This window comes from Magnolia sinica, chromosome 17 (assembly GCF_029962835.1).
Source record: "Magnolia sinica isolate HGM2019 chromosome 17, MsV1, whole genome shotgun sequence".
In the NCBI taxonomy this organism is placed as follows: domain Eukaryota; kingdom Viridiplantae; phylum Streptophyta; class Magnoliopsida; order Magnoliales; family Magnoliaceae; genus Magnolia; species Magnolia sinica.
In genome coordinates this window covers 12979455-13000652 of record NC_080589.1, presented here as the reverse complement: position 1 = coordinate 13000652, position 21198 = coordinate 12979455, and the positions used below count along the sequence as shown (strand labels likewise).

General features: G+C 40.6%; 1 protein-coding gene across 1 annotated transcript; it reads left to right on the top strand.

Moving 5' to 3' along the window:
* Window positions 1-8046: 8046 nt before the first annotated feature.
* Window positions 8047-20749, top strand: LOC131230743 (glutathione S-transferase-like). The gene is made up of 3 exons (XM_058226700.1): window positions 8047-8229; window positions 8319-8367; window positions 20109-20749. The coding sequence occupies exons 1-3, from the start codon at window positions 8083-8085 to the stop codon at window positions 20561-20563; spliced, it is 651 nt and encodes a 216-aa protein (XP_058082683.1). The 5' UTR covers window positions 8047-8082; the 3' UTR covers window positions 20564-20749.
* The last annotated feature ends 449 nt before the right edge of the window (window positions 20750-21198 follow it).

Genomic DNA, 21198 nt, shown 5'->3' with positions numbered 1-21198 from the left:
GCCGAGCAAAGATTTTGTTAACTAACCTTTGATAAGTTGCGCCGGCATTCTTCAGACCAAATGGCATCACTCGGTAACAATAAAGGCCTTTGTCGGTGACAAAGGTCGTTTTTGATTTATCTGTTTGATGCATTACAATTTGATTATATCCTGAATATGCATCCATGAAGCTAAGGAGCTCATGTCCGGCGGTACTATATACTAGCCGGTCTATCCTCTAAGCGGAAAGCTATCCTTGGGGCAGCTTTATTTAAGTCGGTATAGTCAATACAGACTCACCACTTCCCGTTGGATTTTTTACAAGCACGACATTCGCGACCCACTATGGTGTATTTCTTCTATGAAATTAGCCTGGAGGAGTTTGTTGACTTCTTCTTCGATGATAGCGTATCGTTCAGGGCCGAGCGGTCGCCGCTTCTGTCGGATCGGTCGATACGACGGATCGATGTTGAGTCGGTGAGTCACCACAGAGGGGTCGATCCCGGGCATATCTTCATGACCCCAGGCAAAGACGTCGGCGTACCTACGGAGCAGGGCTATCAGCTTTTCTTTCAAAGGGGACTGCAGAGACGAGCCAATTCGTACCGTCTTGGATCCATCTGTCTCGACCAAGGGGACCGAGACAAGATCCTCGACCGGCTGTCCTCGTTCATAATTCTCGCCCCGAGGGTCCAACGATTCGATTGTTAATATGTTGGTCGGACTTTTGTCGGCGGCTCCTTTTACGGCTATCATGTAACATCGCCTCGCATCCTGCTGGTCTCCTTTGACAATCCCGACTCCCGACTCGGTCGGGAATTTCATTGAAAGATGGTACGTAGATACCACGGCCTGGAGGAGACTCAATGAAGGTCGGCCGAGTATTGCGTTGTATACTGAGGGTTGATCGACGACTAGGAAGTCAACCATCATCGTCGTCTGACATGGGGCGCTGCCAGCAGTGAGTGGTAACGAGACAATCCCTTCAGGCAGGACCTGTCCTCCGGAAAAACCGATCAACGGGGTCCGAACTGGGCGCAGTGTGGATCGTTCGATCCCCATTTTGTCGAACGCCTGGGTAAATAACACGTCTGCAGATGACCCCGTATCGACGAGTATCCGAAACACTTTTCGGTTAGCGATCGCCAAGGAGACGATCAACGCATCATCGTGGGGGTGATGGATACCTCGGGCGTCTTCCTCAGTGAACGATATGCAATATCTTTCTCTTTTCTTTTCCTTTGACGGCCGATCTATAATCATGAGCTCGGACTGAGGCTGACTAAGTTTTCGTGCGTGATTCCTTCGCGCGTTGTTTGAGTCGCCCCCACATTGTGGACCGCCGATAATCGTCCGGATTTCTTCCATAGGCTGACTCTCGGTCGGGCGCGCCTCAGCTGCCCCAGCTTTGACCATATGTTCTCTGAGTCGGCCGTCTTTTATGAGTCGTTCGATCTCTTCTTTTAAGTGACGGCAATCACTTGTGTTATGCCCGTGATCGCGGTGATAATGGCAGTACTTATCCTTGTCCCGCCGATTAGGATTACTCCTGAGCTTACTGGGCCAGCTAACAAAGCCTTCGTTTTTTATTTCCATCAGTACCTCTTCCCGAGTCTTATTCAGGGGAGTATATGTGGAAAATTTTCGATCCGGCCGTTTTCCTGACCTTCGCTCGTCACGCGCTTGATCCTCTTTGCGTTTCCTTCCTCCGGCCGAGTCGGCTTCGTTTTTGGTCGACTCTTTGGCCGAGGTTTTAGTTTCACGCAGATTCGCGCTTCCTCGGCGTTGGCATATTTATCGGATCGTGCCATAAACTCCGCGAGTATCGGGCGGAGTTTTGTCTAGAGATGCCAGAATGGCTTATCCCTAACTCCTTGCATGAGCGCATTGAGGGCCGTTTCTTAATGTTTTCGAACTTGAAGGGATTCAAATTAAAACGCTTGATGTAATCTTTCAATATCTCTCCCTGCACTACGTTATTCAGATGTGCAGGGGGCTTCAATTTCTTCTTTCCGCCGATGAAGTTGGTGAGGAAGGCGTCGCTCAGCTCAACGAATGAACTGATGGACTTTTGTTTCAGCTGTTTGAACCACAGTCGAGCTACATCAGTCAATGTAAGAGAAAAGGCCCGACACATTACTGCATCCGAGGCATCGTGGAGTTCCATATAAGTTCTGAAGCACTCAATATGCTCGGTCGGGTCGGTCTTGCCGGTGAAAGGAGTGATTTGAGGTAATCGAAACCTTTCGGGCAATCGGGCCTTCAGTACCGAGTCCACAAAGGGGGACGCTTTCGCTTCGGACCCGGTTGAATATACATTCCGGCCGTGCTTTATGTCCGCCATCTCTTTTGCCATCTCTTCCCGCACTTCTTTTTTGAAATTTTGAATGTCGGCTTTCCAAGGTTCGCGGCTTTCTGCCGTGCCTTCCATGGAAGGGCGATTGCGCCTTCTTCACTCTATTTCGTGCCGAAGATCAGTCGGGGGCAGGGAAGCGTTGGCTGACTGCGCTGGAGATGGTTCTGATCCGCCTTGGGGTTGGCTTGGGCGGACAGACTGCGGCGCGGAAGGTTGAGGATCAACCGCCGTAGCCGTAGCTGGAGCGCGTGCGTCTCCCCTTGAGGATGAGGCTGCATTTGCTGCTGATACATTCGTTCCAGCATCTGCTTCATCATATTCATATCGGAGCGGATTTCTTGAACCTCCTTGTCCAACCGCCCATCGTCGCGACCCCGTTGATTGTTGCTTGTTCTGGTCGCCCCCGTCGGCGGTTGTTAGGTGCGTTCTGGGCTGGGGGAACGGCGATTGGATCGGGTGGCCCTGTAATCGCGTTCTCATTCAAATCTTCTTCTGGGACCGTCCTTCTAGTCATCACCATTGGAATCAGTATAGAGATACGAGATGGCTTTTTGTACGTTCCCACAGACGGCGCCAAACTGTTGATGCAAATGTCTGGTTCGTCCTCCTAGACCCTTGTATGCCTGCACAGAAAGAGGACAAAGGAGACCCTGGCTCGAGCAGGGGACCCTCCGATGCCAAAGTTAGGCCTGGACTCTGGGTCTAAATGTATTGAAAGGTTTTTAGACCGAATTTTTTCGTACCTCTCAAGGTGACCGGGGTCCTTCTTTTATAGCTACTGGGGCGTTCTGTCGCACAAGGATTCTCTTCCTGATACTGGGCGCGGGATCTTCTCCTGGGATCACGGAGATAGGATCGTGCCCATCTTGAGCCTTCATCCGATCCCGTGAACTTCGGGGTCGGAGATCTTATCCCGAGATATCCGGGATGAGACTCGTCCTAGCGATGGTCGGTCTGGCAAGGTGGTCCGCCCGATGCGTGCCCGGGACGCTGATGACTCGTCCGAACCGACTCAACCTTTGTCTCGGTTTAGCGAATCATGCCTCGGTCTTGACACATCCTTCTGTGACCCGAGGCATTAAGTCCGAGTCTTAAGATGATAACTATTAGTAGTAATTTGAAAAGCGAAAGTGAAAGTGAATTTTAAGTTGTTATTAAGGTGAATTTAGTTACAAACTCATGACATGGGTTGGTTGATGTTATCCAAGATTTTCTATTCGTATAAATTTGCAGGTTGAATTTCTTGTTCAGCTTCAAAGCTTATTAGTAAAATGTGCTTGTGCTTGAATTTATAGTTGTTTTGAAGCGCATCAAAGGTAGCTTCAAAACTCAACTTGGGGCAAAGTAATGATTCCTAGTTACATGCATGTGCAGCCCATAACTGATCTGATCTGATGTCTCACCATGGATGAACCATGAACGAAAAAAAATGGCTAAATTAAAAGATCCTAACTACAATTTACTATTATTATTATTTATATGCATTGAATGTGAATTGCAGGTTGTGGAGGAGAATGTGATTCTTTAAAGCAAGTTTTTTACATGCCAATAATAGAAATGCTTAATTTAACCAACTGAAAAGATCGTTTGGAGCATCATGGGGCCATTGAATTAATGGATTGGATGAACTAATTGCACAAATTAGGTTTCGAATAGGGAGTTCCTTTACTTAACAAATGGGAATTCCTACATCTTAATTTTTTAAAATATAAGGATCCATAGATGGTTTCATGTACACATGACTGGGGATATTAAATGCATGTTTAGATAAGTATTTGTTTAAACACATAATTTAATACAGATGTAATAAAAGATAAGTAAACAAATATATAATTATTATAAAATTACCATACATTGCATCTAAATCTCCTATTGAACACACGAATTGGGGTAACTCTTTTATTGATTTAATATCAAGTAATGTAAAAGCATATTATAAATAGTTTTACCATCTACCTAAAGATGGAGATTCTCAATTAAATTACGCGTTGGCAAGGAGATATCTATTTTGTAATCATTCTACTTTTACAATTCATTATACTCAATTATGACTATCCAAAGAGGCCCTAAGGGGCAATTTGGCCCTAGCAAAAGCAATGCTAAAAGAAAGTATTCATTTTTAGGGCATTTTTCATCCAAGGTAAAACTCAATAGACCAATCTGATGGATGAATACACGTCACCTACCTAATCTCCTTTTGGTCATCTGATAAGGACAGCCATCCTTTCTGCTTTTACACAGGGGCGCGCTCCACTAGCAACAACAGTACCATCATAAATTTACGATGGCATGTGGGGCCCAGTGATCATGTGATCACAGTATCCAATCGTCCATGAGATGCACCGTATCTCTGAAAACCCCATAGCCCAAACATCAAGCCCATACAAAGCTCAGCATATCAAGAGGGAATACGGACTGACCGTCGTATATCAAAGCCATCCAAACCCTTCATCCACTGGAAATGAAGTGTTAAGCCAAGAATCAACAAGTACCGTGGCTTATGTGGGCCACATCGGGCTTTCAAGCTTAGCTCTCCTCACGCTGGAAATGTTTTAACCTATGCCATTTTAGGAGGTCAGCCCATATTTATGACCCATGGGCCACAACAGATGATGGTAGTCCATGAACTGAACCATCATTAGGGCTGAAAATCGGGCAGGTTCTACCGGACCAACAAAAGTTGGGTTGGGCTTGGGCTATACAAACAACCAATAAAACTAGGGTCAGCTCCGGTTGAAGTCTCGATTCAATATAAATTATAATTGAGTGTAAATTATCTTTGTTGAAGGCATAAAAAATTCCAATAACATTGGGTCTCAGTGGTCCACGTAATTTCTGATGACTCAAGCTAACAAGATAAGTTGGATTTCTCTCTCCCAAGTGAATTGTGTGCTAAACGACACAAGTTCTGAAGTAGTTGTCTTATATTTTAATTTATTTATATATTTTTTAGAAAAAATGAAGTTTTTTAAGATAAATAACTACACATATAATTAATAAATTTATAAGTATAAAAAATAATGTGTATTCAAATATGATAAACTAATGTAATGAAAATACGTTGACAACCGAGGGAGCCTGCTTGATTGGCATTGGGTTGTGAATTTTTCAACTTGATGTTGGGTTGGAATGAGTTAAGGTTGAAGCATAGGAGTTAGGCTAGGGTTGACCTGACCTGCCCAACTTTCAGCCCTAACCATTATGGCCCAGCATGATATTTGCATCCCATCCAACCCGTTCACAGGGAGAATTCCCACGTTGATGAAGGGAAAAACCAAATATCAGCTTGACCAAAGTAATGGTGGCCCTACGAAGCTTTCGATGGTGGATTTCCTTATTCCTATTTTCCCTGTGGTGTGGCCCACTAGAGTTTAGGATCAGTTGAATTTCTGGCCTTACGTCTTAACTTGAACGGTCGGAAATGATGGATGAAGTAGACGACACAAAATCACGGTGGGCCTAGCTGGTTTTTCCGGTCCTTTCAAAAGGATGTGGATTTTCGTGCGACCGACAGTGGTGGGTCCACTGTGATGCTTTTGAGAAATTCATTCCGTCCATCTATTTTTTCAACTAATGTTAAGACATTATAATAAAAAAAAAAGGCAAAATAAATAGCTAGGCATATCCAAAACTCAAGTAAGCAACCGTTGAAACATTTGCGGGGCTATAGAGGTTTTTTATCTTACTAATAATTTTGTTTTTTCAGTTCATCCCATTGGAACGGCCTTATCAACTATTTGGATGCCACATGAGCATCAACGTTGACCTTAGAAGGTTTCAACGGTAAGTATTTCCTTTTCCAGTTTTGTCTAACATGTGGCCCACTTGAGTTTTGGATTCACCTCATTTTTTTCCTCATCAAATAAAGTAAGCTTTAAAAACGGATGGACGGAGTGAATTTTCTCAAAAACGAGATAGTGAGCCCCACCCTAGCTTCTGACCCACGAACTTCGTGCTGTCGGTTGCACGCAATCCGCGTCCCTTTCAAAACACGCAATGCGTACACGATTTGTTGCTAAATCAAAATGTCTAAAACGATCTTTATCATCTAAAAATTAATTTATTTCATCTTGAGATCATACATTATTAGTTTGTAACACAAGCAGATTGAGATTGCGTGGTGAGTAACTCACAACGCTTAGGGCATGTTTGGCCGGGCACTGGACATGATATAAGATGGGATATGAGGGTTATTGTGTGTCATCCTATCCCGTTTGCTGTTGGGGATGGTGGAATGTATTTCGTCTACCACACCCTCATAAATACTACCCAAGTCTGAGACGGATTCCGCCAATCCTGGAGTGTGAGTTTTTACCGCTATGTGTGGCCCATCGAAATATCAATGAGATATCCACTCCCTCCATCATTTTCATCGGCTTACGTTCAACCATGAACCTATTTTGAGACAGATATAAAACAGCGAGTGGGGCACACCACAAGAAGTAGTGGAGATGCAAACCCATTTGTTTGTGATGGTCCAAACACACTGTTGTATATCCCATGAGCTATTGCAAACCTATGGGATGAACGGACAAACACCGACACCACCATCATTACCTTAAAATCCATTCCATCCCTCCTAATCTCATGGGATCAGCCCGACCAAACACGCCCTTAGTGTAATGAGTTAACTATGTGAGTTCCACCGTGATTTATGTATTTTATCCACTTCCTCCTTCCATTTTACCAGACAACTGTAATACTTGAGCCTAAAAATGAAGCATATCATTGGACCACACCATAGGAAACGGTTGAATTGAAAATTTCTTGGAGGCCACGTAAGTTTGGGATTAAGCTTATTTTTATGATTTCCTTCCATCATGTCCATATGATCTCATGAACAGGTTAGATGACGAGTAAACATTATTGTGGGAACTACAAAGTTTTCAACGGTGGAAATCATTATCCCCATTGTTTCCACTTATGATCCACTTGATCTTTGGGTATGCTTCAATTTTGGAATCAACCTCTTAAATTACGTAGAAAAATAGATGGACGGTGAGGATAGGCCACATACGTTCAAGGTGGCCCCAACTGAGTTTACTCTGTCCCATAAGAGCATACCGAGTCTGATTTCGAGTGTAACTTGCTATTTTGGACAACTAGATGGTCGGTGATCACACGAGTATAACGTGCTATTTTGGACAATTAGAGGGTCGGTGATAAAATTAGCCACGTGCACATATCTGCAAGTGGGAATTGGATTGCATGGTGAACCCGTGAAGACTCCATGGGGTCACCATGATTTATGTAATTTATATCTACGCCGTCCATCCAATTTTCCAACTCATTTCAGGGCATGAGACTTAAATTGAAGTATATCCGAAACTCACGTGGACCACACTACAGAAACAGTGGAAATTAAACACCCACCGATGAAAACGTTTTGAGGCCCAGAGGGTTTTTTTTTTTTTTCTTCTTTTTTTCTCTAATAAAAAGCCGATTCGTGTTTTCCCTTAGTCAGCGTGACGTTATGAACAGGTTGAATGATAGATAGACATCACTGTAGGCCCTAGAAAGATTTCAACCGTGGACGTCATTATCCCCACTGTTTTCAGTTGTGTGGTCCACTTCAGCTTCGGATATGCTTTAATTTTGGCCCTAAAATGAGCTGTAAAAACGGATGAACGGTGTGGATAGCACCAAAGAGTCATCACACCGCGGAGCCCACCATGCCATCCGCGTCCAAAGAGGGCCTATAAAAGGGTACTTTGATTCTTCGATTTTTCACAGAGAGAGAGAGAGATATGGGGCTCAAGGTTTATGGTCTTCCAATGTCGACAAACACGGCACGTGTGATAGCGTGCCTTAACGAGAAAGGGCTCGAGTATGAGCTCGTGCCGGTTGATCTCCGCACCGGCGCACATAAGCAGCAACCCTTCATCTCACTAAACGTATCTATCATCTCTTTTTTACTTTTATTTTTCCATTCCTTTCCCTTATTTATTTTAATGCTTTTGTTGAATCGAATCTCTTTTGGCAGCCGTTTGGACAACTCCCCGCGTTTCAGGATGGAGATCTGACCCTCTTCGGTAATTCCCTCACTCTCTCTCTCTCTCTCTCTAAATGGACCGCAATCATCTAAAACGCATGTTTTCGGCGCTGTGTATGTAAATCTACTCCGTCCATCAGGTGAAAATCCTTATTTGAAAACTGAAAACAAAAGATCAGATTGATAAAAGACTCTGATGGAACCCACTTATAAGGAACGATGTAAAATTTCACGGATTGTAGCCGGAATGAGTTTTGGGTCGCGCTTATTTTTCTATCTTCACTTCATCCTGGTGAGTTATACCTTATTAACGGGTTTGATGAAATTACACACGATGGCAGCCCCACACACAAACCTATGGTTGGCATCTCATCCTCATTATTCTGTGTTGTGGACCATCTGAGAAGTGGGTCTGGTTAATTTATCTGGCTCATGTCCTAGAATTAGGGATAGAACCTAATGGATGGAGTAGATTTTACCTATAGAACACGGCGGGCCCCACTAAGCTTGGGCATTTTGTTTTCAGACGGTCATTTGAATGCCGATCAAGATGCCACGTGTTATATGTAGGAATGGGATTTTGGGGATTTATCCCATCTACGGTGGAAGTGGGTTGCGTCCGACCCCGTCGGACAAGAAGCCGTCCGAGCAGGTGCTCCTGTGGGTTCCACAGTGACGTATCTGTTTATCTACACCGCCCATCTATTTTATCAAATCATTTTAAGATATGAGCCAAATGAGGCAGTTCCAACATTCAAGTGGACCACCCCAGAGATGACTCTTGCATTTAATGCAATCCATGCTCACTATTTGGTGTGGTCCACGTAAGAAATAATACGAGTAAATGGATGGACGGCCTAGATAAATAGATGCATCACGGTGGAGCCCCTGGTCCGATGGCTTATTGTCCGACCATCTCTAGCCACAAACGAGCAGATCCACTCCGGCCATTGAAAAAACGCAGATCCACCGCATCACTGACAGTTGTATTTAATGCTTTCCACGGAGCATTAAATACATTGGAAGCTTACTATTTGGTGTGGTCCAGCGTTTGATCTGCCTCTACTTTAAAATAATCCGGAAAAAGAAATAGACGGATGTTTAGATACATCACAGTTGGACCCCACACATATCTGGCCGTTCGTAGCTAGTGACGAGCGGGGGTAGGACGCAATCCGCGTCCAACTCCGATTATCTTGATCAAGTCAAGATCTTATCATGTCGGAATATTGTAAAAAAAAATATAAACAAAGGAAAGGGCCTTATCTTCTTGGGAAGCGGATCGTGCATGTGGGAAAGCTGGTGGGCGGTTTTGGAAGCGGTTTTCCTGTGAAAGCCTTTCACAGGAAGGGAAACCGATTGGCTACTCCCCCTGACATCAGCCAATGACTGATTGTCGGTGCGCTGTGGGCCCACCGTGATGTATGTGTTTCATCCATTCCGTCCATCTATTTTGAAAGATAATTTTACAGTATGAGACCAAAAATGAGATATATACCAATCTCAAGTCGACCACATTACAGGAAACAGTGTTGAATGAGCGTCGACCATTAAAATCATTTTGGAGGCATAAAAGTTTTGGATAAAGCTGATTTTTGTTTGTTCCCTTCATCTGGGCCTGTATGACCTAATGATTAGATTGGATGTCAAATAAACAGTACAGTGGGCTTAAGAGGATTTTAATGGTGGATATCCAATCACTATTGTTTTCATGTGGTGTGGTACACCAGAGGTTTATATCCCTCTAATTTTTTTTTGTATAAATCCCTAAAATGATCTTAAAAAATGGATGAAACACATACATTATGGTGGGTCCCACAGAGCACCGACCACCAGCCATGGGGCTGGTGTCGGGGGAGTAGCCAATCCGTTTCCCACGGGGAAGAAGGGATGCTAGGTGGGCCAATCCGTTTCCCACGGGGAAGAAGGGATGCTAGGTGGGGCCCACCGTGATGTTTGGAAGAAATCTACTCCGTTTTGCGATCTAATTTTAGGACATAAGACAGAAAATTAGATGGATCCAAGACGGCCATACGAGAGGAAAAACTGGGGAAAAGATTTTTCTACCGCTCAAACCTTCCCAGGCTTCACCTTTATTAATGTTTATATCCATCTAAACCGTACGAAAAACTTAGCTTGATACGACACTTTTGTAGCGATAAAAAAATGTTTCAACGGTTGTTACTGAATCCCCACTGTTTCCTTTTGTACGGCCCACTTGAGTTTTGGATCCACTTCGTTTTCGATTGCATGTCCTAAAATGAGCTCTTAAAAAGGATAGACGGGGTGGATTTCTCACAAACCTCGCGGTTGGGCCCACCCAGTGTCTCAGCGCTGGAACTTCCTGCGAAGGAAATCCCGGTCCAGCTGTTTTAGTGCTGAAATGCTGTTGGGAGGATCCGAGAATTTGATTTGTTGTCCGTACACTAGAGGCGGCTTCCAGCTGTATACTTTTGCACGAGCTTCGTGCGACGGGAATTTGAGTGGCCCACTGTGATGCCGGTGCGCACTACGTCCATTAGTTTTGCTATGTTTGGAAACGGGCCCACAAAAATAATGCAAATCCAAAACTTGGCCATCACCTCAATTAGTGGTGGGCATGGGAGGACCCGTTCTTGCTAACTTGACTCCATCGGGCTAACACGACTCTTCTGACTCAGGCCGAACTGAATGGGTGAGTAGGTCCAAACTAAGTAGGCTTCACAAGAGGTGGGTAGCATTCGACCTAACTCGTCGGATCCAACTCGATTGAACTAGTCAAATTCGATCTGGATCGAGTCGAGTTTGACCTAATCCGGTATTAGGTCCGAATCAATTCGATGCCCACCTATAAGCTTCGCCCAATCCAAACTCAAAGTGAGTGGAGTTTGAGTTACCTAGTACTTCGACTGACTCAAATCGAAACTCGATTTGGTTAGACTCGACTTGATCCAAAACCTGACTCAACTCAGGTTTGAATATATATATATATATATATATATATATATATATATATATATATATATATATATATATATATATATATATATATATAAAACCTTAATTTGTAACCTCTCTAACCATATAGGTTGTACCCTATTCCAACCCGATCCCAAACTCTCTCTTTCCCTCCCTCATCCTCTTCTTCCAAGCCTGACAACCACCCATCACCATCACCCCCCTCCTCTCTCTCTCTCTCTCTCTCTCTCTCTCTCTCTCTCCAACTCGGTACTTCTGATCGGATTAGACTCGGTCCGGATCAGTCCAGGCTAGACCTTACTCGGATTGAGTCAGGCATGCTGGAGTCAGTATCGAGTTCGGGTCAAGCCTATTTCAAAATCGGATCGAGTCAAGTCAGCCTTAACTCGGTCCAACTCGACTTGATGCCCGACTCTAATGCTAAACGTGTGTAGGTAAATGTCCACCATTTTATATACCATCCATACTATTCATAAGGTCATTTCTACCGAGATGAACTGGCAGTACAAAAATTAACCTGATACTAAACTTCCACGGCCCCACACATACTTCAGCAGTGTATGTTTAATACTCTGTGGTGCAGTCAACTTGAGTTTTAGATTTGCATTATTAGCCATGTCCGGACATCATCTGAAAAACAGATGGATAAACTGAATTTCTCATAAACATCATAGTGGGCCCCACAGAGTCTTCACGACCCATTGAGGTGGGGCCCAGGTAACACCTAATCCGCTCGCGTTGACGTCAGGAGATTGGCGGAGGGTAAGCGCCATTTATTTATTTATTATTATTTTATTTTATTTTTAAAGTTTTTGGTAGAGCACGTATCATGCCTGCCCCGCGAGGACGGGAAGGTAGGTGCGGCCCCTGGCTCACCCAAGACGATGCGGTCCTTACTTTGGGCCCACCTTGGTCTATCAACTCTATATCCACGCCATCCATCTATTTTTCTATATAATTTTGGGCCATGAACCCAAAAATGAAGAAGATCGAAATCTCAGGTGGACCATATTATAAGAAACAGTGGTGATTGAATGCCCTACCGTTAAAAACTTCCTATGGCCCACTATAAGGTTTTGGTAATGTTTATTTTCCATTCAACCTATTGATAAGGTCCGTAAACATGGATAAAGGGATAAAACAATTATCTGCTTTACCCAAAACTTTTGTGGCCCATTAATGGTTAATCACCACCGTTTCCCGAATGCATATACGAATGCTATAAATACAAATAAAAAAAGAGCAACCATGGTTTTCAAATAACAACCCGAACATAATCGCCGTAGAAATTAATTTGAAACTAGCAGATGGTCTGGATGGATGATTTCACCATCCACATGCCCAAAATCTGGATCGTTGAATTGATTGACTACCTCAGTGATGTGTAATGATCTAGAAATTACACGGCTTAGATGTCCTTAACCCTGTTATTGGACCAGAGTTATATAACCCCTAGGACATGTACGTGGTGCTGAGTGGTCCAAGTGGGGCCGACTGTTTAATGATTGGAACAGTACATGGATCGACCAGCCCCAGACAGCCCTTAGATGGAGGTTCCTAATGTTTCAAATTTAAGCCTTCAAAGAAAGGGCTAGGATGGGTGTATAGAGCTAAAGCTCAGTCTACTCGTTCCGACTCGATTGGACCAATTGATAAGTCAGTACGGACGTCCGGTCCAAACTCAAATCAAGTCAAGTCTAAGTTTAGACTTACCCAGTAACTCGACCCGAAACTCGATTCGGCCAAACTCGACTAAACTCGGTTTATATATATATATATATATATATATATATATATATATATATATATATATATATATATATATATATATATATATATCAGCGCCTTCAAAACCATCGTAACATTTCCCTCACTCAGATTAACTTGCAAGATCTTTATAAGGAAGTAAATATCCTTAAAAAAGAAGTTTCTACTCTCAAAAAGCAAGTAGAAATCTTGCAATCTCTTTTTCCTGATGAAGAACTTAATGGTCAAATTGAAAATTATATTAATCCGAATATTGTCAATTCCTTAACAATTTATCAATTCCAAAAATGATATACTCCTATTACCATCACAAATCTAAATTTCAAAAAAGAAGTCATTGCCTTACTAGATATAGGGGCAGATGTAAATTGTCTTAGAGAAAGATTAATTCCTACTCAATACTGTGAAAAGAAAAATTACACAATCTGTACTACTAATAGCCAAGAATCTCATATTGAATATAAATTACCAAATGTTCATATTTGTAAAAATGGAGTGTGTATTCCACTCACTTTTATTATTGTCAAAAACCTCTAACAAAATGTCATTCTTGGTACTCCTTTCATTCTGAAAATACAACCCTTCACTATCACTAGTAAAGGAATCCAAACCAAAATAAATTCAATAGATTTATTCTTTGAATTCATTAAACCACCTCAACATGGTTTAATATCTGAAGTTGTTAATTGTGTTTCCAATAAAGAGACCCAGATTCATTTCTTAAGAAATGAAATTTCTCATCTTCAAATCCAAAAACAACTTCTACATTCAAATTTTCAAAACCAATTATCAAAATTCTAAAAAATATTAGAACATCTTTGTTTTGATGTCCAATGCCTTTTGGCATCGAAAAACTCATTTAGTTACTCTACCATATATAGAGAACTTTAATGAAATTCACATTCCTACAAAAGCTCGCCCTTTCCAAATGGATGCATGGCTTCTTAAACTCTGTGATGAAGAAATCAATTCTCTTCTTCAAAAAGGTCTCATAACTCCCTCAAAATTTCAATGGAGTTGTGCCGCTTTTTATGTTGAAAAAGCTCCTGAGATTGAAAGAGGTGCTCCTAGGCTTGTTATAAATTATAAACCTTTGAATCAGGTTTTAAAAACAATCAAATATCCAATTCCAAATAAAAAAGACTTATTAAATAGGTTGTATAAAGCCAATCTGTTTTTCAAATTTGATCTCAAGTCTGGATTTTGGCAAATCCAAATTCATCCTAGAAATAGATATAAAACAGCATTTACTGTTCCCTTCGGACATTTCGAATGGACTGTAATGCCTTTTGGTCTAAAAAATGCTCCTTCTGAATTCCAAAATATTATGAATGATATCTTTCATCCTTATAAAGATTTTATTCTCTCATACGTAGATGACTTACTCATCTATTCCCAAAATATAAATCAACATTGGAAACACTTAGAAATTTTTAAATCTATTATAGAAAGAAATGGTCTTGTTCTTTCTTTAAGAAAGATTAAGATCTTTCAAACAGAGATTTAATTTCTAGGATTCAAAATCTCAAAAAATACAATCAGACCAATCCAAAGAGTCATTGATTTTGCAGACAAATTTCCTAACAAAATTACTGACAAAAAACAACTCCAAAGATTTCTTGGATGTTTAAATTATATATCTGAATTTTATAAAGATTTAGCCAAAGACAGAGCTCTTTTACAAAATCTTTTAAGTAAAAAATCAAAAACTATTTGGTCAGAAGACCATACATATGCTCTCAAAAATATCAAATTGAAAGTCAAACATCTTCCTTGTCTTAATCTTTCAAATCCTGATTTTTCAAAAATCATCCAAACTGATGCTTCCGACATTGGTTATGGCGGTATTCTTTTACAAAAAGATCCAAAAGACAAAGAACAACTTGTTTGTTTACTTCTGGTACTTGGAATCCAACTCAACAAAATTATTCTACTATTAAAAAGGAAATTTTGTCAATGATTTCTTGTATCCAAAAATTTCAAAGCAACATTTTAAACCAAAAATTTATTCTTCGCGTAGATTGTCAAGCTGCCAAAGAAGTTTTGAAAAAGGATGTGAAAAACTTAGCTTCAAAACAAATATTTGCAAGATGGCAAGCTATTTTATCAATTTTTGATATTGATATTGAGTTTATTCCGGGAAAAAAGAATTCTTTGCCTGATTTTTTATCTCGCGAATTTTTACAGAGAAAACTGAATCGAGATCTACCACATACATCCAAAAATGCCACAAAAATCCAAAAACAAGGGAAAATAAATAATGGAACTCGAAATCAAGAATTCCTTCCTTCCTCTTCTCCAAACTCGTCTCCAGATCGGAGAACAGAAAAAACCTTCAATCCAAATTGTCCCAAAGGATCCATTCCAAACGATCCAAACTCCTCCAAAAACAGCGTTTGTACCAAATACCCAAAATTCAGAAGAATACAAACCAAAAGGAAAACATAGGGTATTAACCCTAGATCCCGAATTCTCCAAACTTTCAGAAGAACTTCTCATTCCAAAACTCTTCCTTCCAAATAATCATTTTCATCCAAGACAACCAAATTTCTCCAGAAACTTCTATGAAGCTATTCTGGTCCAAACCAAAAGTGCAATTTTTGAGCATCGCACTAACCAAAACCAAAAAGAAATTTCATTTTCTAAAATAAAAATCATCAACATCATTCTCCAAAAAGAATGAGGAAATTCTCTTTCCCAATACCAAAATATTCATAGTCCTAACGGAAAATCTCATTCCTTTTCATATTGGGATTATATGGTAGCATGAAAATATGCTCTTCTATTCCAAAATTCTGAAAATAGCCATTCATGGTTTTTAAACTTTTCAAGACCATATACCAAATCTATTCCATCATGGTTTTATACTCAATGGTGGATTTTATTTGGTGGTCATTCAAACATCCTGCTAGATAATTTGTTTTCTCATTTCTCAAATCTTGAGAAAGCTCAAAAACCTGAATACTCAGACTATTTTCTGATGCAATACTATGCCAAACATGGAATTCCATGGATTCTTCGATGGAAGTATGAGGTTTTACCCTTTAAATATCAAAATGCCAAAGTTTTATTCCAATCCACGTACATCAAGTGGTGGAATAAATTTGATTGCTCCATTGTTCTAGAAGCAACAAAGAAGCAGACTTCTTCCAAAAAATTGTCGAAATCTTTCAAAGAAGCTATCATAGCCTCTCCACCTGATGAAACAACTAAATTGAAGCAAAAGCTGATTGCACTAAAAGCTGCATTCATTGCTTTCCAAGATCAAGTGTCCAGCCGTCAAGGATCAACTTATGTGGAATCTGAAGAATCTTCAACGGCTGCTCCTGATATTGATCTTCATTCAGATGACCAAGGAAGCCTAGAGGGTATTACGACAAGGAAGCCTCGAACCTCTTTTAACTTGAAGCTAAATATGAAATGAGGGATAGATCTATTCCAAAAAGATTTGTAAAATATACAACAAATAACAAATTATACTAATAAATTCGACTTCAAACACAAATTTTACATATAAAAACCAAAATACAACTGCTTACAAGATTGGCTCTGATACCACACTTCAGCCAGGATCTTCTTGCCAGCAGTATCACACAACGATACAAACACGAAAGAAAGAAAGAAAGAAAAAGAGAAGAGAAACTTCAGAAAGTTCACAGTTGCTTGCTATTCAAGCACTCTCTTGGACTAAATATTGAATTCGCTATTCGAATTCCTACTTACAACAAGAAAGCTAAGCTCCTTATATAGAGTTCTCAACGGAACTATTACAAAGTGGATTTACAAAACAGGGGGAAAGAAACTGTGGGCGCACAGTAACTGGATTTGGCACTGTATGGTTTTACTATTCTGGAAAGTGAAAAGTAAAAGTGCTACAGTAGATTCGCTACGGTAGACTTTTTTGAAGTTTTTTGATGTCGTGACTTTTGGCAGATAGCGGAGACAGCTTGGCTTCGGCTTCGACTGTCGGTGCTTGCATTTGACTTCAATTATGTATTTGGCTTATTTTTGGCTTGAATTTGAAAGAAATCGCATCTTGAATTTCTAAAGATTTCAGAAGAACACTTCTTGGTCATCCGGATGAAGATCAATATCAGGAGCAGCCGTTGAAGATTCTTCAGATTCCACATAAGTTGATCCTTGACGGCTGGACACTTAATCTTGGAAAGCAATGAATGCAGCTTTTAGTGCAATCAGCTCTTTCTTCAATTTGGTTGTTTCATCAGGTGGAGAGGCTATGATAGCTTCTTTGAAAGATTTCGGCAATTTTTTGGAAGAAGGTTGTTTCTTTGTTGCTTCTAGAACAATGGAGCAATCAAATTTATTCCACCACTTGATGTACGTAGATTGGAATAAAACTTTGGCATTTTGATATTCAGAGGGTAAAACCTCATACTTCCATCGAAGAATCCATGGAATTCCATGTTTGGCATAGTATTGCATCAGAAAATAGTCTGGGTATTCAGGTTTTTGAGCTTTCTCAAGATTTGAGAAATGAGAAAATAAATTATCTGGCAGGATGTTTGAATGGCCACCAAATAAAATCCACCATTGAGTATAAAACCATGATGGAATAGATTTGGTATATGGTCTTGAAAAGTTTAAAAACCATGAATGGCTATTTTCAGAATTTTGGAATAGAAGAGCATATTTCCATGCTACCATATAATCCTAATATGAAAAGGAATGAGATTTTCCGTCAGGACTATGGATATTTTGGTATTGGGAATGAGAATTTTTCCATTCTTTTTGGAGAATGATGTTGATGATTTTCATTTTAGAAAATGAAATTTCTTTTTGGTTTTGGTTAGTGCGATGCTCAAAAATTACACTTTTTGTTTGGACCAGAATAGCTTCATAGAAGTTTCTGGAGAAATTTGGTTGTCTTGGATGAAAATGATTATTTGGAAGGAAGAGTTTTGGAATGAGAAGTTCTTTTGGAAGTTTGGAGAATTCGGGATCTAGGGTTAATACCCTATGTTTTCCTTTTGGTTTGTATTCTTCTGGATGTTGGGTATTTGGTATGAACGCTGTTTTTGGAGGAGTTTGGATCGTTTGGAATGAATCTTTTGGGACAATTTGGATTGAAGGTTTTTTCTGTTCTCCGATCTGGAGAGGAGTCTGAAGAAGAGGAAGGAAGGAATTCTTGATTTCGAATTCCATTATTTCTTTTCTCTTGTTTTTGAATTTTTGTGGCATTTTTGGATGTATGGGGTAGATCTCGATTCAGTTTTCCCTATAAAAATTCGCGAGATAAAAAATCAGGGAAAGAATTCTTTTTTCCCGGGATAAACTCGATATCAAAATCAAAAATTGATAAAATAGCTTGCCATCTTGGAAATATTTGTTTTGAAGCTAGGTTTTTCACATCTTTTTTCAAAACTTCTTTGGCAGCTTGGCAATTTATGCGAAGAATAAATTTTTGGTTTAAAATGTCGCTTTGGAATTTTTGGATACAAGAAACCATTGACAAAATTTCCTTTTTAATAGTAGAATGATTTTATTGAGTTGGATTCCAAGTACCAGAAGTAAAACAAACAAGTTGTTCTTTGTCTTTTGGATCTTTTTGTAAAAGAATACCGCCATAACCAATGTCGGAAGCATCAGTTTGGATGATTTTTGAAAAATCAGGGTTTGAAAGATTGAGACAAGGAAGATGTCTGACTTTCAATTTAATATTTTTGAGAGCATTTGTATGGTCTTCTGACCAAATAGTTTTTTATTTTTTGGTTAAAAGATTTTGTTAAAGAGCTCTGTCTTTGGCTAAATCTTTATAAAATTCAGATATATAATTTAAACATCCAAAAAATCTTTGGAGTTGTTTTTTGTCAAGAAATTTATCTGCAAAATCAATAACTCTTTGGATTGGTCTGATTGTATTTTTTGATATTTTGAATTCTATAAATTGAATCTCTATTTGAAAGAACTTAATCTTTCTTAAAGAAAGAACAAGACTATTTCTTTTTATAACAGATTTAAAAATTTCTAATTTAAAAATTTTTAAATATTTCCAATGTTTATATATATATATATATATATATATATATATATATATATATCTTGATCCGACTCGGTGCTTTTGATCAGGTTGGACTTCTTCCAGATCAGTCCAGGCCAAACTCAGACTTGAATGAGTCAGGCTTGCCTGAGTCGGTACCGAGTCGGGTGAAGATTAGGTCAAGCTATTTCAAAATCGGATCGAGTCGGGTCAGCCCTAACTGGTCCGACTCGACTCGATGTGCAGCTTTAGTTGGAGCCTTCTACTTCGGGAGATTTTTGGAAGCATGTTCCATGTACGGTAGGGCCCACCAGACCGTTCGTCTGCATAGATACTGTGAGCATTACACTTCATATCCTCGTGTGTATGGGCAAGCGTAGCGTACCAAAAAGGAGCCTGATTCCTATCAGGTGGGCCACAGCGAAGAGAAGAATGTGAGACATTGGGAATCAGAATGTGGGGTCCACCATATTGTATATGTCATCCAAGCCATTCATCGGGTGCATCCCGCAAAAATGAAAGGACATACCAAAACTCAAACCATTCGAAAATTTAGGTGGGCGATTACAAGTGAAACTATAGGTTTTAGGCGTGATTGGACATTGCACCCCATGGTGTGTTCCACCTGAGGTTTGTATGAGGGTTATTCATGGGATGTACAGAGAACAAGAGGAGGTACACCTGATGAACGTTTTGGATTCTAAAAAATCATCAAGGTGGGCCCCACACTGCTTAAAAGTATGGTACATCTGTCTAACTTGATTTATAATTACACTTCAGAAGAGATCCGGTGCACCTCTCCATTTATACCTGCTTGCGTCATATATGTGATGATCTGAACCGTTCATTCATTATAAGCTCCATAAATCGACCATAGACCAAAAATTGCAATGATCAGGCAATCCTAGCCACTCAAAAATGTCTCGAGTGATCAGGCATATGACATCTATGTTCATCCCGGGTGAATGAACGGTTAGGATCATCAAACATGAATGCGATTGTAATGTATTTCTACTTGATGGTACACAATAACATTGTCTTTATGATCCAACGGCCAGAATCGCGTGCAATCACCAAATACATCGCGGAAAAATACAAGGGAACGGGCCCGGATCTGTTGAGACAGGGCAGCATCACCGAATCAGCGATCGTGGGCGTGTGGTTGGAGGTAGAGGCCCAGCAATTCGGTCCGCCCATCGCGGACCTCGTTTTGGAGATCCTCATCAAACCGATGCTTGGTGGGACCACGGACCCACAAGCGGTGGAGATTCATGCAGAGAAGCTGGCTAAAGTGCTTGATGTGTACGAGGAGCGACTGACCAAGACCAAGTACATCGCAGGAGATCATTTCACGTTAGTCGATCTGCACCACTTGCCTTACACGTTCTGCCTCATGAATACTCCCAAGGCCTCTCTTATCACGTGCCGCCCGCACGTGCTGGCATGGTGGGAAGATATTTCGTCCAGGCCGGCTTGGAAGAAGACCGCTGAGGGTATAAAGTATGGACCGTGAGGGGATTTTGAGTGGTTTTCCGGGGTAGAAATGGAATAATAGAATAAAGGGCTTGACTTGTTTATGAAGATAGTGTCATTGTCCGTACGTGTGGGCTGGCTTCTCACGTGTGCACCCACACGTTTTGATTTTAACGTTTTGTTGAACGTACATCTATTTGTGTGCTTCGTAAGTGGGATTCTAGCATATGCTCTCGCTAGGTCAACTTTGGGAGTGGATTTGGTGCAGCCCCGGCCTTACCCAACACGGTGCATCCCTGAACGTGTGGGGCCCACCTTGATTTATTTATTTTATATTCATGCACTACATCCGTTTTTCCAGCTCATTTTAGGAAATGGGGCAAAAAATGAAGTAATTCAGATCTCATGTGGACCTCATCGTAGAACAGTGGTGATTGAACGCCAACCATTAAAACTTCCTAGGGTCCAGATTAATGTTTAATTTCCATCCAACCTGTTGATAGGGTTACACAGGCTTATATGAAGGTAAAAAACAAATATCAGCTTGACATATAAGTTTTGTGGCCCACAGGAAGTTTTTAATGGTCATTCACCACTGTTTCATCTGATATGGTCCACCGGAGATTTGGATCTGCTTCATTGTTCGGTTTATAACTTGTAATGAACGGAAAAAAC